At 52.5% G+C, this 18,314-nt stretch overlaps 7 protein-coding genes and 1 pseudogene across 7 annotated transcripts, besides 8 other annotated features; all 8 read left to right on the top strand.

The window, feature by feature from the left end:
* Positions 1-18,314: part of a sequence feature (heterozygous, non-Esmeraldo-like haplotype) that runs on past both edges of the window.
* Tc00.1047053508175.270 (uncharacterized protein) lies at positions 332-922 on the top strand (the record flags this gene model as incomplete). The annotated part of the gene is made up of 1 exon (XM_815888.1): positions 332-922. The coding sequence occupies one exon, from the start codon at positions 332-334 to the stop codon at positions 920-922; it is 591 nt and encodes a 196-aa protein (XP_820981.1).
* On the top strand, positions 1,567-2,030 carry Tc00.1047053508175.264 (annotated as a pseudogene).
* Positions 2,483-4,894, top strand: Tc00.1047053508175.260 (inorganic polyphosphate/ATP-NAD kinase, putative; the record flags this gene model as incomplete). Its single annotated transcript, XM_815887.1, has 1 exon — positions 2,483-4,894. The coding sequence occupies one exon, from the start codon at positions 2,483-2,485 to the stop codon at positions 4,892-4,894; it is 2,412 nt and encodes an 803-aa protein (XP_820980.1).
* Positions 5,152-5,172: a microsatellite.
* Positions 6,064-9,003, top strand: Tc00.1047053508175.250 (hypothetical protein, conserved; the record flags this gene model as incomplete). The annotated part of the gene is made up of 1 exon (XM_815886.1): positions 6,064-9,003. The coding sequence occupies one exon, from the start codon at positions 6,064-6,066 to the stop codon at positions 9,001-9,003; it is 2,940 nt and encodes a 979-aa protein (XP_820979.1).
* Positions 9,098-9,136: a microsatellite.
* Positions 9,905-10,726, top strand: Tc00.1047053508175.230 (hypothetical protein, conserved; the record flags this gene model as incomplete). Its single annotated transcript, XM_815885.1, has 1 exon — positions 9,905-10,726. The coding sequence occupies one exon, from the start codon at positions 9,905-9,907 to the stop codon at positions 10,724-10,726; it is 822 nt and encodes a 273-aa protein (XP_820978.1).
* On the top strand, positions 11,071-12,777 carry Tc00.1047053508175.220 (hypothetical protein, conserved; the record flags this gene model as incomplete). The annotated part of the gene is made up of 1 exon (XM_815884.1): positions 11,071-12,777. The coding sequence occupies one exon, from the start codon at positions 11,071-11,073 to the stop codon at positions 12,775-12,777; it is 1,707 nt and encodes a 568-aa protein (XP_820977.1).
* Positions 11,206-11,232: a microsatellite.
* Positions 13,022-13,045: a microsatellite.
* Tc00.1047053508175.210 (hypothetical protein, conserved) lies at positions 13,361-14,587 on the top strand (the record flags this gene model as incomplete). The annotated part of the gene is made up of 1 exon (XM_815883.1): positions 13,361-14,587. One exon carries the CDS (start codon positions 13,361-13,363, stop codon positions 14,585-14,587), a length of 1,227 nt encoding a protein of 408 aa, XP_820976.1.
* Positions 14,597-14,619: a microsatellite.
* Positions 14,691-14,738: a sequence feature (A-rich).
* Tc00.1047053508175.200 (hypothetical protein, conserved) lies at positions 14,929-17,721 on the top strand (the record flags this gene model as incomplete). The annotated part of the gene is made up of 1 exon (XM_815882.1): positions 14,929-17,721. The coding sequence occupies one exon, from the start codon at positions 14,929-14,931 to the stop codon at positions 17,719-17,721; it is 2,793 nt and encodes a 930-aa protein (XP_820975.1).
* Positions 17,929-17,960: a sequence feature (CT-rich).

Below are 18,314 nucleotides of genomic sequence, written 5' to 3'. Positions count from 1 at the left end.
GCTTTTTAAAAAAATTCCTTGTGTTAATTGCGGGGTGCATGAATGTCTTTCTCCCCCATTCCATCCGCCTGGTGATTCAGCTCTTTTTTTTTGGTTGGCATTTCAATTGCTCAGGCAGAAGAGGGGACACACACAAGAAAATAAGAAGAAACGGAGAGAAACAGTTGTCGTGGGCAGTGAATACTCCCACGCCTCGGTGACGTCTGTCTTCATTACACACCCACGCACACGGGGCGGCGGCACAGTTGACAAACACGAAAAAAAAAAGGGGAACATTCAGAGGGAAACGTTGGGCGGCGCGGATACGCAGGGAAAAGTTGAATTTTATCACATGGCACTTGTTCAATCCCACTACGGCAGCGATGCCATTCACACGCGGCTCAACGACGATCCACCGTCATCGGAAGAAATTGAGCGCAGGCGTGGGGCGGGATGTCTGCCGTATTCCAACCGGCTTGTCCACCGCCTCGTCGTTTTGCCCGTCACACCACCATCGATATATGAGGGCGAAACCACACAGTCACCCGTAGAAACGCAAGGAACGCACAATGAACGGCGGGCAAATGAGCGGGACCGGCAGCGACGGGCGCGGTACGCTAGTCTTCTCCGGAGTCATTATGTCCCTCTTGTACCGTTCTCCACCTTCACCGAGCCCCAGGAAAGATCCTTCAAACTCCCAACCATTTCTAAATATCCAGCAGCGCGTAGACAACCGCAATTTGCTCAATCCGAAGAGGACTACATGATGTGTGGAGGGTTTTATCCTGGGCCCGACCAGTACGATCATCGTGGGGGACCCAGGTTGGGCGTCATGCAACAACATACGGTGCAACTAGAGAGGGTGCATTCGCGTCATGTGGCGCCCCCACCGTCTCGTCTTATTAACGCACCGGGCAATGAAGACATGCTCTTTCCAATCTAACGTGCTCAGTCCAGAACTCATGAAGAGTATCTAGAGGATTATCTATTGTCGAAATTACTGTACGATTTGCGCACCCCACTAAATCATGCTGCACCTCTGGGTGAGGACTGCTTCAATTTCTGCTCATCATGGTAACGCAAATTACTTACACTCTCCGACACAACCAACCCTCTTCTTTTTGCAAGCAAACGCTAAAGAGAATAGGAGAATAGAGACGGGAACTACTATATACATATATGCATCTTCAGGGGCAGCTTATACAAATACACAAGACAAGAGAAAAACACATTTATTCACCCTGCAAGGGCTACACTTTTGGAACGATGACACTAGGCAATTACAAGAAATGGCAAGGGAAATGAATACGTGTGAAAGGCCACGGTGAGCTGGAAGGACTCGCCGTGGAAAACCATTGTTGCTTCGGGGCATCAACTGAAGCCTCGGACCGTCTGGTGGGAGATGGAACGCGCGAAGCGAGCTGCATTGCCTCGTATGTGAAGGTGTTCCACAACATTCTCGAAGAGGCGCGGTTGGTGCAGGAGAAGCGGCTGAATGAGGCCATGGAGTTTCTTGCCTCGCACCAAAGAAAAAGACTGACGATGTGGGAGCGGTGAACGCTGAGCGTAGGAATCTGGAGAATAGCGTGATGGAAGGCGAGTCCAATGAATTTTGCGAGGCGACCCGCTACATCACGACACTCTTGAAGGAGAAGCGTGAGCTGGCCATGAACATTGGGTTGGTCCATTTACTCGAGAATTGGAATTACTTTGGTTTTACTGCTTTACCTGCTGTTCACGCTGGTGTTGCTTGCTGGGTTGGACAGCACCGTCGAAAACTACGGCATGGATGATTACTTGGCAGTGATCACATTTGCGATTAAGTTCCTCGGGATTGTCTCAAGTGTTTTTAACAACTTTGTGCTTCAGCGCCTCTCGTGCGACATCTGCGTGGCGGTGGTCTCCTTGCTGACTGTTACGGCCATTCTGCTGTTGAGTTTTTCTTAGGAAATCGGTGGGCACAGCGACGTTGCCGCTTTCACTGTGATGCTGATTGGCGTCACGTTTATTGGCATGTCAGCGAACTACGCCAGCGGTGTGTTTTTGGGTGATGAATGATGTAAACTTGCCTCCTTTCTGTTTGCCTTGACGGGTTGCCCCGGCATCTTTGCTTTTGTGCCTTTGTGGTCTCTACTTTTATTTTTATTTTGCATCTTCTTACTTTTCTCTCTTTCACCTTGTACTTGTGCTTGACGTTTGCCTGTAGCTCTTTGTGGTGTATATGCGGGTGTCTCTCATTTTCCCACTGCACTCATTCCCCTTGCGTTCCATTATTTGGTATTGGGACTACTTGAGTTAGATACCACCGCCTTTGCGTTCAACGCGGCAAAGGCTTTGATTACACAGCAACAAGTGGGTGGGTGGATTATTTCCTGTTTCTTTCTTTTTTTCTCTTTCTCTCTGTGTGTGTGTGTGTCAGACAGAGGGGGAGTGAAGGGGAAGGGCTGTGAAATCTTCTCTGTTGAAATCCACATCCACTTAGACTTGTTGGTCCCACGGCACGATGCTCCGTCGGGTGTTGCCGTTATTTTGCTACAGTGTACCGCAAATTTCTCGCGTCGGCATATTTCCACTGCACTTGGATCCGCCTACAGTTCAGCATCGGGAGATCTTCCGACTGCTGGTTGGTGAAAGAGGCTTTGATCACAAGAATGTCAGCAGCAGCGGCAGCCATGCTGTTTATGGGGGTGGTGATGGTTACCGCCATGATAACAACAACAACGCCAACAGCCAGCTTGCGGGCTCACTCTGGTGCCTTGAGTCTCTTGCGGAGAGTTTGAAGAGCAGCGAATGCGTGCCATTCGATCACCTCATTTTGGTTCCCAACACACGATTTCCCGTCACCCTGCGTCTCTCTACACACCTTGCTGCCTTGACAACTCTTGTCACGCGTGGTCTTTCCCGAGTGCACGTGGACTTTACCGCGCTTGAGCACCCAGATGAGGACATGCCGTGCGTGTACGAGTTGACACAGAAGTACAGGAACAGCACACTGGTGCACTGGCTGCAGGACGCACATGAGATGCAGAAGTGGGCCCACTTTGGCGATGTGAAGCTACGCGTACCAATGTTGCTACTGCAGACGGTAAGCTTCCCTGTCAGTATGGTGGGTAAGCCGCGCGATCCACGCTTTATTGGGAAGTATTTTCCTGGTGGCTCTGGGGCGTTGTTGGCGGCAGACAGGGCGTCCACAAAAAAGCAACCGTTGGGACAGCCCCGGCAAGAAAAGAAGACGGAAGATGCCGCGTCTGTCCCTATAAGTAATGGTGGCAATCACGACGAACACGACAAGGGTGCAATTATTGGCAACCGAGGTGGTAACTTTGTCAATTCGCCTCGTTGGGTAAATGGGGGCTATGGCGAGCAGGAGGTGGAAATTAGTCGATCGTACATAAGTTCCTCAACTTCTTCGTGGTTGGCATCTTCGGATAATGTCCCTTTATTGTTGCAGCCATCTGAACAAGCAGAACTATCCAAAATTAGCAACGGTGAGAATGGCAAGAAGGATGCGGACTACATCTTGAGGAAAGACGCTGATCTTAGCAGCAGCGTGAGCGGAGGTCATAGTAATGCCGGGGAAATGAATGGGGAGAGTGAGACGGAAATGAGTGAGAGTGGCACGGAGACGCAGCCAAACCACACCGTAGATAACAGTAGTCGGCCGTCGTCAGCGAAGGAGATGAAGGAGAGAGAGGGCAAAGAAGAGGAGATTGATACCATGAACATGCCATATGATACCATGCCGGTTCGTCGCAAAGTTCGTCATCTCGTCGAGGAGCTCTTTTCTACACATCAGAGCATTGAGGGAGGTCACGGTCGTAGTTCCACCAACGCTCCGCCGCCGCATGTTGAGGTGCACACCGTTCACCGTTGCACCGGGGCAGATGTACGTCAGGCGCTCTGGGAGCGTGAAGTGGATCCAACACTGCTGCTTACAGAGCCGGTATATCGCTATATCAATAGTCATGGGCTTTATCACGATTACCGCAAAGACAACTACCCGAAGCTGACACAGGTACAACATATTGGTGCTAGCAGCAATACTAGTAGTAGCAGTAGTATGAGCAGCACAACTGCGTGGCGAAGAGGCAAGGTACAGGCAATCGGTCCCGCTGCGGTTTTGTCTTTCCCCGGCCTCATACCAAGGTTGGAGCTGCACTATGACAGGAACAATATCCTTGCCCGCGAATATTACGAGAAACTTAGTGTGTTTGAGGCAAACGCTGATGAGGAACCTGATCTTATTGTGCCTATCGGCGGCGATGGCTACATGATGCATTGCATTCGAAATAACTGGAGCCGTTTTATTCCTTTTTTTGGTGTGAACGCCGGGCACGTTGGTTACTTGCTGAATGACCCCTCCACCTTGGGCGAGCTCTTCTTTGCCCCACTCAAGCTGCACACCACAATCATGCTCTACTGCCTCGCCGAAAAGGAGACAGAGACTGGGGAGAAGGTGCTGTTATCCGAGTTGGCCTTCAACGATGCCTGGGTTGAGCGATCCAGTGGCCAAACCGCCCTCATCCGCATCCTCGTAAATGGCGAGGAGCGCATCCATTTGTTGCGTGGCGACGGTGTGTTGGTATCGACGGCGGCTGGCAGCACGGCGTATTGTCAGGCACTCGGCGCATCGCCCGTCCCGGTCGGGGCGCCGTTGATTCAAATCGTGGGCAGCAATGTCGTGTCCCCGGCGCAGTGGCGGCCGACGCATCTGAACCAGGAGGACCATGTGGAGCTGGAGGTGATTGACAGCCTCAAGCGGCCATGCCGTTGCTTCGTGGACTCCGTGGACATGGGGAATGTCACACGCATGCTGGTACGCTCCAGCCGAGCCGCAGGGGTTGTGATCGCCTTTACGAGTAGCTGCGATCTCCAGCAGAAGCTGTATCAAATGCAGTTTCCAAATAACATGTGAAGACGCATAAGCCGACCGCTTTCCAACGAAGAGAAGAAAAAAAAGAAGGGCAATATGGCCGGAAGTGAAAAGGAAAAACAAAAAAGTATGAAGAGTGGGAGGAGATTTCTCCTGCATGCCGTTCAATTGTGCGCTGTTGGCATTATGAATTATCATTGCTGTTATATATGCCTTTTTATGTGCATGTGTGTGTACTTGGGTCTGTCATCACGCTCCTTTCCTCCCAACCCTCCTCCTCTCTTGTTGTTTCCTCAATGTTTTTTTTTTTTTTTTTTTTTGCGTCCGTCGTGAGGATGGGGTTGAGTGCGGGCAGAAACGGCCGCTGAGTGAAGCCAAAGAAAAGAAAAGAAAAAAGAGGGTGAATGGAGGGAAAAAATAATGATGACAACTTCAAAAATGAAAAAGAAGAGAGAGAGGAATAGACAGTGGGGGGGATATGCCATAAGAAAAAGTTCAAATGCGTCTACATGTATTTACCCGCATTTATGCGTGAGTCCCGGGAGAGTGGGGGGCGTACGCATACTTTCATTCATCCTTCCCCCAATCCCTTCCTTCCCCCGCACAAATTAAAGACCCCATCCCCCTTTTCAAGGGAGTAGCAAAAAAAAAAAGAAAAAAAGAAAGGAGAACACAACAAAGGGCAAGGGTGAGATGTGGAGTCATTCCAACGGACGAAAGCTGCAAGAAAACGGCGAAGCTTTTAGCTGATTGGCATTCACAAATCCTTTTTTTTTTTTTTTGTTTGGACCACACACACAACACACATATTCTCCTCCATGTTGTTGGGCGGCGAGAGGAGAGAGAGGGAGGGAGGGTGGTGGGGGTAGCGGGAGGATGCGTTTATATATCCATTTTTTTTTGCGCATATACTTCACTTATTTATTTCTTGACTTGCGAGTCTACTCGTAGCTTTGGGGGAAAAGAAAAGGAAGGGTGAGGAGCCGGTGACAACACCAACAGACAGACAGACACGGGGTGGGGGGCTAGGCACAGGTGTAGACCGATAGATAAAGTGAGGGGGTGGAAAGGAAGAAGTACACGTATACATACGTTGCGTACACATACCGGTGCTCCCCCACATTCCCACAAATAAAATCACGAAATCAGACCCAAGGAATTTAGAAGACTTTAGAAGAAAAAGAAGTTATTGTTATTGTTTTGGTTTAATCATGCAGGGCAACGAGAGTCAGCCGCCCCAGCCTCTTCGGCGTGGTGAGCATAATGCTGCGGCGATGCTTCCTGTTGATCCATCGTTTATATTTGACGAGGGAAGAGGCACCGTTCCTTTCACCCAGCAAGGCACTCAGCAACCAACGCTTTCCGCATCACGTCAGCGTCCTCGCTTTGCCACCGCGCAGGATCTTGATGATGCCCTTCTGCAAGCCATTGAAGGTAAGATTACCCGCAAGAATGCTTGGGTCTCGAAGGACGCTAGCAACCTGCTGGAGGGCATCACCCATACGGTTGAGAGCACATTAGATGCTGCAACAACTACCGACGAGTATTCCAGCTTTGCTAAGGTGGCAACTGTTGTTGAGGGCTGCTCAAAGGTCTGGACAAGTCGCGTTGACAGCACTTACCAGCGCTCCAACCAGATGGTGCGGCGTCTGCTGCGAAACGAAGAGGGCGGTGATGATGGCAGCGACGGCGAGAGAAATGTTGCGGATGATGACGGCAGTGGCGAAGGCCCTGCTGCTGCCGCTGCTGCTGAACGCAGGAAGAAGGCTGCCCAACGCCGCACGCAGTCGGTCCGCACTATCGCAATGGATCCGTCAGAAATCAATTTGGACGGCAGGGGTCGCATGACACTTGTTCACACGGGCATGAATGCACAGTTTCGTGCCATCACGGAAAAGTTTGATCAGGGCAACGCCCAAGGTCTGTTGCTGCACAACACACCATTGGGGAGCGCGGGAAATTTGATTCTCGACGTGGATTACGCACGCGATACAGGTCGGGATTACTCTGCGCGACGTATTCGACTCTATGGTGGATCACGAAAAGTCAAAGAAGAACCGGAGGACGAGGAAACGGTAACGTTCGCTGTTGCTGAAGAAGAGTTCGATGCTGGTCTTGACGCTCCCCTCGAATTACCTCCGTTCCAGTCTATTTTTTTGACAACAGCATCGGCGGGGCACAGTCCGCTTTCCGGCGATGGAAGTGTTAGTGGCAGTGGCGCAGGAGGTGGTAACAGACTGAGTGGCAATAGCAGCATGAATGCAGAGGAGGAGGAGGCCGGGCGGCCATCGATCATGTTGCCGTCGCTGCTGCTCCTGCCACACACGGCGCCAATACAGGCGGAGGAACTTGGAGGTGGTCATATGATGACTGCAGGGGAACCACAAGGCCAACCACAAGAAAATCCACAGGAGCTGGGGGCCGTTACCTCGCTCTTCCCTACAGAATACCAGCAACAGCAACAGCCTCCTGAGTATGATCATGGCATGGATGATGGGGACTGGGGTGGCGGCATGGATTACGGCGATGTTTGTGACGATGGCAACACAGTCGCCAGCGTTGGTGTTGCGGATGGGGGCGATGCAAATAGTGAATTTTTGCGCGAGCGTGCCGTGGTGGAGGCGCGTCATTTAGTCTCAGGAGCCACGGAGTTAAATGCCATGGACGGTTGTCTTTTCGGGGAAAATCGTCTGGCACTCGAGGCAGAAGACCCCACATCATGGTTCCCGCTTGCAGAGCCACCAGCAAATGCCTTGTTGGGTAGTGGAGCACACAAAAACTCCGAATTGCTGCGGCTGCACAAGGAGCACCGTGTCGTCCAGGCTTTTGCACAAACCCCGGGAGCCTCCACTCCGGCGAACAAACGTGTTAAGCGTGAGAAGACTGTTGTGTTTGACCTACCGGGCGAGCTGATCTCTACTTCTGCTGCAGGAGGCTCTGGAGATGGTGGGGACGTGGTGAGCTCCTTGTCCTCATCCTCGTTCCTCCTGAGCGGAAAAGGCTTTGACAGTTCAACCCTCAAGCAGAGCACAACTGTCGGAAAGAACATTACGTCAATTGGGAAGGAACTACTGCTCAGTAAGGATCCAAATGCCATTCTTGCATTTACACAGAGTGCTGTGCAGCGCAGCAGGGCGCAAGAGGCGGGGTTGTTGCTTGCAGAGCCGCCCGTACCCGGTAAAAGCATTCCGTCGTATCTTCCATTTCCAATCACCGTGCCGAGTTTCTTTCAGCCCTTTTCAACGTCGCTCTTGCAGTGGAATCTCTTGCGCAAGTCCGCAACGGGCCAAAATTTTGCACTCAGCAGCGCTGCACCGTCACGACGCGTGAGTGGCATGACTGCGAAGAATGACTGGGATACAGGGAGGAATGAAGACTCGCAGAGTCAATTTGGAAACCACGACGATGCAGATGGCGGGGGTAGCGGCTCCGGCACAGTCGGCGCCATGCCGGCGGAGTTTTTTTACGGCGGTGCTGAGGCCGACGACGAATTCATGGGCGCTGGCGGGTACGACGACTACGATGAGGATGGCGGTCGCGCTTACGGGGACGCGGAGGACCCGCTGCGGCAAGTGGAGGCGCAAATATTGTCAAGCTTCGAGCGGTTAGAGTTGGCGCAGGCAGCAAGCACCACGGGGACAGTGTTGAACGACGGACGCCGCAGCGGTGCCAATGAACTCGCTGGCGCTGATCCAATGAGGCTTGCGAAAGTCCTGCAGCCGCCACAAACGGCACTCCCGTCGCAGGTGGACGTTGCAAAGCTGCGGCAGGCGATGTGGGAGTTGTTGGACGACGCGATACAACGCAACTCCGCCGTCAAGGAGCAGTGCCACAAGAGGGAGGTGCAACAGAAAACGGCGGGTCACAAACGTCGCCGTGCGGCCAATGGGGATGAGGAAGAGGACGAGGACGAGAGGGATTCGGAGAGGCCGAGTGGGAACGATTTGCCGCGGTTCAGTGAAATTGTTATGTCAATTTTGCCGCAGGTGCCGACGATATCCGCCACCGGCACTCTCTCTCCAGCCTTCTTCTTTTTTTCCATTCTCTTCCTTGCCAACGAGCACGGGGTGGTGCTGGAGAGTGTTCCGGGGCTGGACGACCTCGTTGTGCGGGGCGTGAGCCACCCAACGACCCCCGCAGCCGCAGAGTAACAGCAAAGTGGAGAACAAACATTAGAACGAGGAGAAAAAAAAAGAGGGTGCAAAATAACATGCCTTTTGATATTTTTTGTCGTGAGGCCACGAAAGACAAACAAACAAACAAATGAATAAATAGAAAAATGAAGAGGAGGGGAAAGAGGATGGTTGAGAAAAGTTTTTTTCTTCTAATTCCTCACTTGCTTTCCGCGGACATACAAATGTTTTTTTTTTTTTTTTTTTGTGTGTGTGTGCAGGCGAGAGAGATCGTCAGCGCAGGAAATAGAGTTGGGCGATCCATCCTGGCGGAATGCGTGCAAGTATAGTTAAGCGTCCCACTACGCATACATACATGCATGAGATGCGTACGTGGTGGAGTCAGCGGCGGAGGAAGATTGGCGTGGGGCCGCGCCGCGCCGCAGTGAAGGACCGCATCACTTTTTAAAAACACCAACAAGAGTTGGATGAGGACTGGGAAGGGCAAACGCACATATATGATGTACACATGCATAGTGAGAGAGATAGAGAGGGCGAGGAAAAGTGAATGACAGAAAAATGTATCCATCAATCCTTCCCCACCTTTTTTTCATGCAAGGTTTTTTTTTATTTTTTTTTCTGTCCACTCTTTCTTACGTGACGCGACATGTTTTGGTTTTGCTATGAAGAGGATTAGGGTGACATGTCTTTTGACGGACGCAAAAGCTCCACCCAAGCAGCAAGAAGGAGTGAATAGAGGAGTCTTCAAATAGCAAATAGTCGTCAAAATACAGGGTGATTAGTTCAATTCAGTGGAAGAGGGGCAGAAAGCAAAGGCATTACGCGCGGCAACGAAGCAAGAAAATAAAGTAGGAAGGAAGAGAGGGCGTGTGCGTATAAGGGAAAGAAGGAGAGGGAAGATCAGAAAGACAGACGGGGGATGTCATTTCCACTACCAAAGAAGTATTATCTTCTTGTGCACGATGCAGCACGCAAAGTGCTCGGAACCGATGCGGAGATTTCCGCCTTTGTGTCGTCCAAACGAAAGTTTCAATGCGACATGCTCATCAACGCCAGCGCCACTGACCCCGAAATGACGGGCCGTGCAGGCGGCGGCGATCACTCCTACCAGAGGGAGTTTGCTGTGGGGTTGCAGCGGTATTTGGGCAGCTGCGATGTTGTCGTGCGTTCACGGCGCCTTGACGTTGTGTTCATGGACCGCGAGGTGCTGCAGCTCGCACTGGGTGCCCCACGGCGGGCAATCAACAACCTGCAGCGCGGGGAGGAGATCAATGGTGAGCCCGACTGGACTCGCCGCAACCGTCTTCGCATTTCACTCGGCTACGACGAGGACCTCTTTACTAACGTGTGTGATCTTAAGATGAACATCGCCGCCCGCCTGATGGAGAAGTTTGTTTTTGACACATACTACAACTCCACTTACCATGGGAGTGTGGAGCAGTTTATGCAGAGGGAGAGTCCACCCGTGACTTACTGGCAGGCGCACGGCTACACCTTGGCGAGGGAGTACCAGTTTGACCACCATGTGACTCTTGCTGGTACCATCTCCCAGAACTTTGCGAAGTACTATGGCGAGTTTGCCTTTGACAATCCCTACTGTCCCGGGGAGGACCTGAACACCATTTCCTCGGTGCAGTGGCTGTGCAAGGCGTGGAAGCAGATACCGATGGAGGACGAGGAGGGGAATGTGCGTGAGCTGCAGCTTGGCACAAAACAGCAGCCTTCACACCCTCAGTCGTAGAGAGGCTGGAATGTGTGCAAGTGAAACGGCGTAGTGCCAATAACGATGCGCATCTGCCCCAGACGGAGACGGCGTTGATGCACTCACTCACACCACGCTCCTTGTGCATAAATGAATGCGTACATGTAGGCAAAAATCCGTGACGGAGGTATCATTCAGAATTATTTTTCTTTTGTTCGCTTCTATTCTCGGATGCACATTTTCTCGCTTTTATCTGCTTATCGTGCTTTATCCCACCTAGAGCTAATATAACGAGCGAAGGAAGAACAAATTAAACAGAAGAAGAAAAGAAAAAGGGCGCATTCACACGGGGAGGATAGGCGGATAGGGGGTAAAGGAGAGAAATGGGCGCGACGCCTGGCGATGGCTCTAAAAATGCCGAGAGTAGCCGCCGCCGCAGTAATACAAAGACCAATGACAATGGGGGAGTGGTGCCTGCACCTCCGTCGAGTTCCTCACCAACACCTCCTCCTTCAGCATCCTCCTCCTCCTCCTCCTCCTTCCCCACGGAACCGGCAACGACAACCAAAACGGAGGTGTCATTGTCATCACCGAGCCGTCGGCTTGCTCTTTTTGGTAGTCGCGCGCTCGCTGCCGGCAGCAAAGGCCGTTTACCGTCTTCTAGCTCTTCCTTTAATAACACGGCTTCTTCTTCGTCTTCCTTGCGTGCGCAGCAGCAGCAAGGTGTGACGGCGTTTGGTTCTCTTCGTAGGGATCTTGCGGCGCACATTCGCCCGAGCAGTGATTTGTCGTCGCAGGGGAAATATCTTGTCGTTGGTGACGGCATGATGGCGCCGTTCATGGCACTTTGTCTGCGCGTCCACGGCTTGGACTGCGACCTTGCCCACCACTTGAGCAACAACGACATGGACCGCGGCACCATTGTGCTCACCCCTTCTGTCACGCAGGTTATGGGCGACGTGCTGAACGTCTCTGTTCCAAGCGGGAGCGTAGTTGGTCGTATCTTGACATTTGACCACGTTGGGAATGACATGTGCGACGTGGATTTGAATGAATTTCGCGAGAAGGGTGAGAGCCCGACGTTTTTCTGCTGCGATCGACTCAAGTTGGAGCGGGCGCTGCTGTCTTTGTGCGAGGTCGGTTCTCACAGCTGCCACGTGTTGCCAAAGCCGCACATTGACAAGGGCGGCCTTGAACCGCTTGAGAATGGCGGCGTACGCGTGCGGTTTGCAAGCGGCATGCAGCAGGATTACCTTGGCGTCATCTGCACGAGCCGCAGCCAAGAGCTTGTGCCGGAGCTCACGTTCACGAATGAGGAGTTGCAGCAGCGGGCGGAAAATGCGGAGAAATTCAGGGAGAGCCTTGCGAAGGCGGTGCGGTGGATGGAGTTGTGTGTACCTCCGCTGCCGGAGCTGGGGAGGTTTGAAAAGCGCTTCACGCCGGGGTCGCAGGAAATCGTTGAGCTGCTCACCCCGCGCGATGCCAAAATGACAGTGCGACCTACGATGATGGCGACGAAGTTGTTTTACAACGTCACCATCACCATCCCGGACGGCACAACAGACCCACGACTGAAGAGCACCAGCACGAAGCAGTTCTGGGATGATGTCGTCATGCACTGGACCTCCGGGGTGCCTGGGTATATTCCCCACACAATGTTCCGACCCATGATGACGCACATGCAGCAGCATTTTACGAAGAGTAGTGTATTGGTGTACCGTACCCCGCTTTTTCTCATGCCACACTGGTCAGAGGGTGGCGGCCGCGTCATAAAGATTGCACACGCCGCGCATGGCTCTGCATTTGACGCAATTGACGTGGGGGATGCACAGGGGTTCACCGACTGCTTTGGCCTTGCACGCACAGTGGCGGGGGGCGACGATGTGCAGCAGTTCCTTCGCGAGCGGCGACTACAAGTCATGGAGGAACTTGACTACCACGCACTGCTGCTGAATTACGGCGTGAAGGAGAGAGGACAGTTGGCATACATGTCATCTCGCTTTGCCATGAAAATTTTGCGACGGTACAAGAAGAGCTGGCGCAGCATTTTGCAAAACTACGTGACGCTGATGCCGAAGGTGGCGAAGTAACTGCCTTACGTACGCTTCGTATACCTTGAATACATTGTATTTTTTTTTTAAATAAAACACGCATACGTATATAAATACCTTTCTCTTTATTGTTTTATTTTGTCCATATGCATGTATAGTCTTTCTGCCTGTGTGCCAGAAGAGGTTTTATGGTGTGGAGCCCCCCCCCCCCCCCCCCTACAAAATGCGGCAACCAGAAGAAAAAGTCGCCTGGATGCGAGAGTGGAGGGAAGAGAGGGTTCTCTGCGTGTGTGTGTGTGTGTGTGTGGAGGGAGGGAGAGAGAGAAAGGAAAGACATGTTTGGTAAGTGTCTACAAAATTAGACGAAGATGGGGACGATACAAACAAATGAATGGGTTACTGAAGAATAGAGGGACGGGGTGAGTTATATACATATATAAATAATGTTTATGCGCATGTGATTCTGTTTCACTCTCTTGTTAGCGAGTTTCACGTCCCTTTTTTTCCTCCATATGCACACATTTGTGTGCACTAGCGCAGCGTTGTTTATTGTGTTGCATATTCCTTTTCTCTCGTTTCACGTTCGGAGAGGGAGAGAGAGGAGTGAGGGGAGAGGTTGTACATGCAGCGTGGGAGCCGTCAATTGTATGCCGTGAACAAATCGATAGGGCACCGATGGAGTGCTATCCCGGAGCCACCGCCTCCACACATGGATCGTCTCTGCGGGACGCATAGTGTACTCAACGCTCTCCGGGCCTTTTACAATGCAGTTGGGTGTCGACACCCGCACCGGCAGAAGCTGCATTGCCTGTTCGTGCGGGACTTCCGCCTTGCCTTGGGTGACGCAAAAGCATATGACACGTCCCATAGTCATGAGGAGGAGGATGGTGAGAGGAAGGAGGGGAAAGAAGGGGATTCTCATGGTGACGTTTGGGTGCCACACCAGTATCCAAAAATTCAGCGCATCGTGCGTCTTGCGCGGGCCATGCGTCTCGATATAAAGGCGGTGGAGCGGCGTGAGTTGGTGCGGCTGTGCGGGGAGCGGCGTAATCAGAACGTTGTACTCGAGGTGGCAGGCTACACGCCGTGGGATGTTGCGGCGTGTCCGTGGCCGAGTGGCGGTCGCAATGCTTCTGCTCACGGGAATAATGGTCACGATAACAAGGGGCGGTCTGGGCATTCGGGTGGTGGCGGTGGCGACAACGTGCTTTTCCTCGATCACGTTATCGACCCGGGCAATGTCGGTGCCATCATGCGGTCGGCGTTCTTTTTGGGCGTGCGGTGTGTTGTGTTGAGTTGTGACAGCGCTGGGTGCACCGCGGCAATGGCGCGGGCGAGCGCCGGGGTTATGGAACACATGGCTGTGTACCGTAGCGTGGTGCCCACCACAACTTTTCTGGAGAACACCATTGCCCAACACAGGGCTCGAGGAGACCCATGCAGTCTTGAGATGTATGCGGCCATCACAATGCCAATGGACGCAATCATGCGGAGCGGACGCCAAGCAAAAGGAGAAACAGAAAAAGGAGGAGAGCCGATGCGACGTCGGCTCCTATTGCTGGGCAATGAGGATAGGGGTTTGCCACCAGAGGTAGTGCGCCTGTGTTCACACGCCGTGCATATTCCTTCTCCTTGGATGCAGCAGTACGAGCGGCGGTGGCTACATCATGCAGACACAACAGCAACGAAGGGGAATTGTGCCAAGGGGAAGAACGGGGTGGTGTTGGAAGACGATGTTGTCTTGTTGCGGCCACAGGAGGTGTCGCTGAATGTGAGTGCGGCTTCTGCCATCATTCTCGCCACCCTGCTGGCCGGTGATCGAGTAGTTGAAATCCACCGAATTGGCTGATAATACGCGACACACATACATACATACATACAGTTGTCTGTAGGAGAGGGTGTGAGTGGAAATTACGGATACGAGCGGCTCTTCCTTTACTGTGGGCACAACGTTTTTTTTTTTTTTTGCTTTTACTTTTTCTTATTTTCTGCTCGTTTTTGCTGTGCGTTGGGGTGGGGCAGTGCCACACGCCGCACTCCACCGGTTTTTCAATCAAATACAAGGGAATAAGAAAGGCGGAAGGAACAGGAACAAAAATAACAAAACAAATTAGTCCGGGAGAGAAAGTGGAAGTAAACGAGAAGTGAAGAGGAGGGAGGGGGAAACAAAGTGGTATTGCCCGAAAAGAAATGCGCCCGCAGATAGCCCCCACAGCACTCTTTTCGCGAAGCCACAGGAGTGACGGGAGTGAAATGCAGCAGGCGCGGATGAGCTTTCCAGCGCCACCACAAGCGGTGACTCGCTGTTTCTTGGGAGATTCCCATGCCGGACGAGAAGAGGAACGACAGCCTCGGCATCGGCCGTTAAGGGCGATGGATCCAACCACAACAGAACCCTCTTTACCATTTTCAGCAGGTGTATCCTTTGCGGCTTTACGTTCCATTGCGGCATACTTGACGCCAGACGCGCCGCTGGCACTTGTCGCCTGCAGTCCATATGCCAGACTAGCCCTGGAGGTGCGGGAGAAGGGCTACGTGCTGCCGGGCAATCTCCGTTTTGAGCGACGACCGGGCCCAGCTGCTGCTAAGGATTCCGGGCAGTCGTCATGCAGTGAAACCAACGCCCAAACGAAAGGCAGTCACACTCGCAGAACCTCTATCAGTGATAGTGGAGGTAGCATTGTCGGGGAAAATTTGGTTTCAGACATGAGCGCCTATTTTTCACCGCCGCAGGAGCTTCTTCAGTTCTTGACATCACACAAAACATCCCCCTCTCGAGCGGCGTGCGGAGGAGCAGCTGCGCTGCGGCCACGACCACCGGCAGCAGCAGCAGCACAAGAAGAAGGAGCGGCGGCAAGCGTTGCGGCCATGGAGCGGACAACTACACGCGCTTCGGATAAGATAACTGCGGCAGCAGCAGCGCCAACAGAAACATCCACCTCCGAGGCGTTGCAGTACGCCCTTTGGTGGGTGCGGCGTTCTCCGCTTCCAGTGTCAATGAGCCTGCACAGTTTTGACGCGGATGAGGTGAGGTTGCTGACGGCGCAGCTACAGAGTCCGACACGTAGGATTTTGCTACGCGAGCTTTTTCTGCATGGCCAGCAAGTCTCCGACGTCACACCGTTTTTGCCACACTGCACAGATGTGAGGGCACTGGTGCTACGCAACACGCACTTGACGAGCGAAAAATTAGGTCTGCTTCCCCAAAAATGCCGCCATGTTGAAAGACTTTCGCTCTGCATGAGTTCCTCGGTGTCCTGCACGCGGTTCCTGCGGCACCGATCGCTTTGCGCGCTTCGTGATTTGGATCTTTCATACACTCAGGTGACAGAAGAGGGCATGTATCGTGACGTCTCGAAGTTAAATAAATTATCACGCCTGTCTCTCGAAGGGTGCCGGAAAATTGAAAGTCTCCAGTGGCTTAGGGCCCTCAACCAACTACGGGTACTGGATTTGGGCTACAGCAGCGTCACAGACGATAGTCTGACGGCGCTGCGTTTCTGTCCAGAGCTTGCGAAGCTCGATCTGCAGTGGTGTGGTCGTATTACCAGCCTAATGTGCCTCGTTGGCGCACTCTGCGATAGTCTGCGCGAGCTTAATCTCACTGAGACTTCCGTGACTGATGAGGGTCTTGTGCCTCTCAAAGACTTTGCTGCGCTGGAATGGATTTCGTTGGAGGGCTGTGGTGCAGTCTCTGATGTTAATGTGCTTTGCAATCTCACACGGTTGCGGGAGGTGGATGTGGGGCGCACGCGTGTCACAAACAGAGGTGTGGTGTCACTTTCCCAGTGTCAGGCACTGCGTGTCATGCGCATGCGGCAGTGCTATCGGCTGACGGATGCCAACTTCCTGGGGGCTTTGCAGCAGCTCGAGGAGGTGGACCTGTCGGATTGCCCCGTCACAAATGAAGGCATTGCGGCACTTTTTGGGGCGCGTTCTTTGCGGAAGCTGCGGCTGCAATCGTGCCACGCCGTAAACGATGTGAACTTCCTTGGCGGACTGGAGCACCTCATGCTGCTGGACCTGCACCACACAACCGTTGATGAGGAGGGATCTGTCGGCCTTGCACAATGCCCGCAGCTCATGACACTCATTATGCACTCTGTTCTTGTGCACTCACTGCAGCAGTGGAATGCTGCATTGTTTTTGCCGAGACTCAAGCGGCTTGACCTCAGCACCACCAAGGTGACGTCAGATGCCCTTTCGTTCCTGAGGATGTGCCCGGTCCTGGAAACATTGTCTCTTCGCGGGTGCAAGAACATCACGCACCTGGACTTCCTCATCCTTCAACCATCCTCTGGAACCGGTGTGTGCGCGATTGTTCCCCGCGACGTTGAACCACATGATACAGTCGGTGATATAATCGCTGGAAAAGAGAAGAATCCGGATGACGGCCCTTCTCCCATCGAGACGATGACGACAAACGACGGCGTCATAAAATCAACGGCAGTGGCAGCAGTGGTGAGCCGACACCGACTGCGAGAGCTCACACTTAGCGGCACGGGTGTGACAGACGAGGGTCTGCGAGCGCTTCAGTATTGTCCGGGTCTAGAACGTCTTCGGCTCGCACATTGCAAGAATTTTACCGACGTTGCCGTCTTGCGTTGGCTGTCGCAGCTGAAGGAGTTGGATTTAAGTGCGACAGGCGTGACAGGTAGTGGACTGGCAAAGTTGTCTCCAAGCGGTAACCTCCCAGCGCGCTGCATGGGGGGGCGGGAGTGGGAAGAGGAGGGAGGCGTTGCTGGCGACAAGATGACCGGCGTGCGGTGCATGCCTACTGGATGTGTCGCTCTTGAGAAGCTATGGCTTCAGTCGTGTCCTCATGTGGAGAACATACGACTGTTATGCGGATTTCCGCAGCTGAAGGAGCTGTTTCTTATCGACACGCCACTGCGACAACGAGGACTCGACATGTCGGTGCTATACCACCGCAATCCGAATTTAAAACAAATACACCATAGTAATATCACCATATTTGTCTGATAAATACAACCATTCCGCCGGGAATGCCACTGGCTCGGTGCTTTTATTTTGTATATTTTTTTACTATTGTTATTTATTTGTGTGCGTTTGTATTTTGCTTTTGTTTACTTTTCTCCATCTGCGTTTGGTTTGTGACGGCGCGTGCGATAATGTGACTGTGGCTCCCATTTCACGGTTGAGAAGTATGCATAAAAATGGGATGCGGTGGAGAGAGAAAGAGAGAGAGAGGGGAGGAGAGAAACGGCTGTGTCATTATGGTGAAGGGACAAACCACCGGGCATGTTGAAGATTTTTGACTCCGTGTGACAATGCCCTCACCGTTGGATGCGCTCTGCATGGGCACATCGAAAAGTAAAGGACGGAAGGAGGTGCCATTGGCTGCAATTACTTTTTTTGTCTGTGTTTTTCTCCTTCGAGGTGTGATTACATTGTGTGTGTGTGTTCTTGTTTGTTTTTTATACAATGACGAGTCTTTTTTCTATTAATGGATTCTATACAAAAGGATTTTGCATTTTTTTTGTTTTTGTTTTTTCTCTTGCTGTTTTGTGGGCACGTCGCTCTCTTCAACCTTTTCCGGCGACCATTTTTACGCT

Source organism: Trypanosoma cruzi, genomic scaffold (genome assembly GCF_000209065.1).
Source record: "Trypanosoma cruzi strain CL Brener 1047053516707 genomic scaffold, whole genome shotgun sequence".
NCBI classification, from domain to species: Eukaryota; Euglenozoa; class Kinetoplastea; order Trypanosomatida; family Trypanosomatidae; genus Trypanosoma; species Trypanosoma cruzi.
This window is presented reverse-complemented; position numbering and strand designations above follow the sequence as displayed.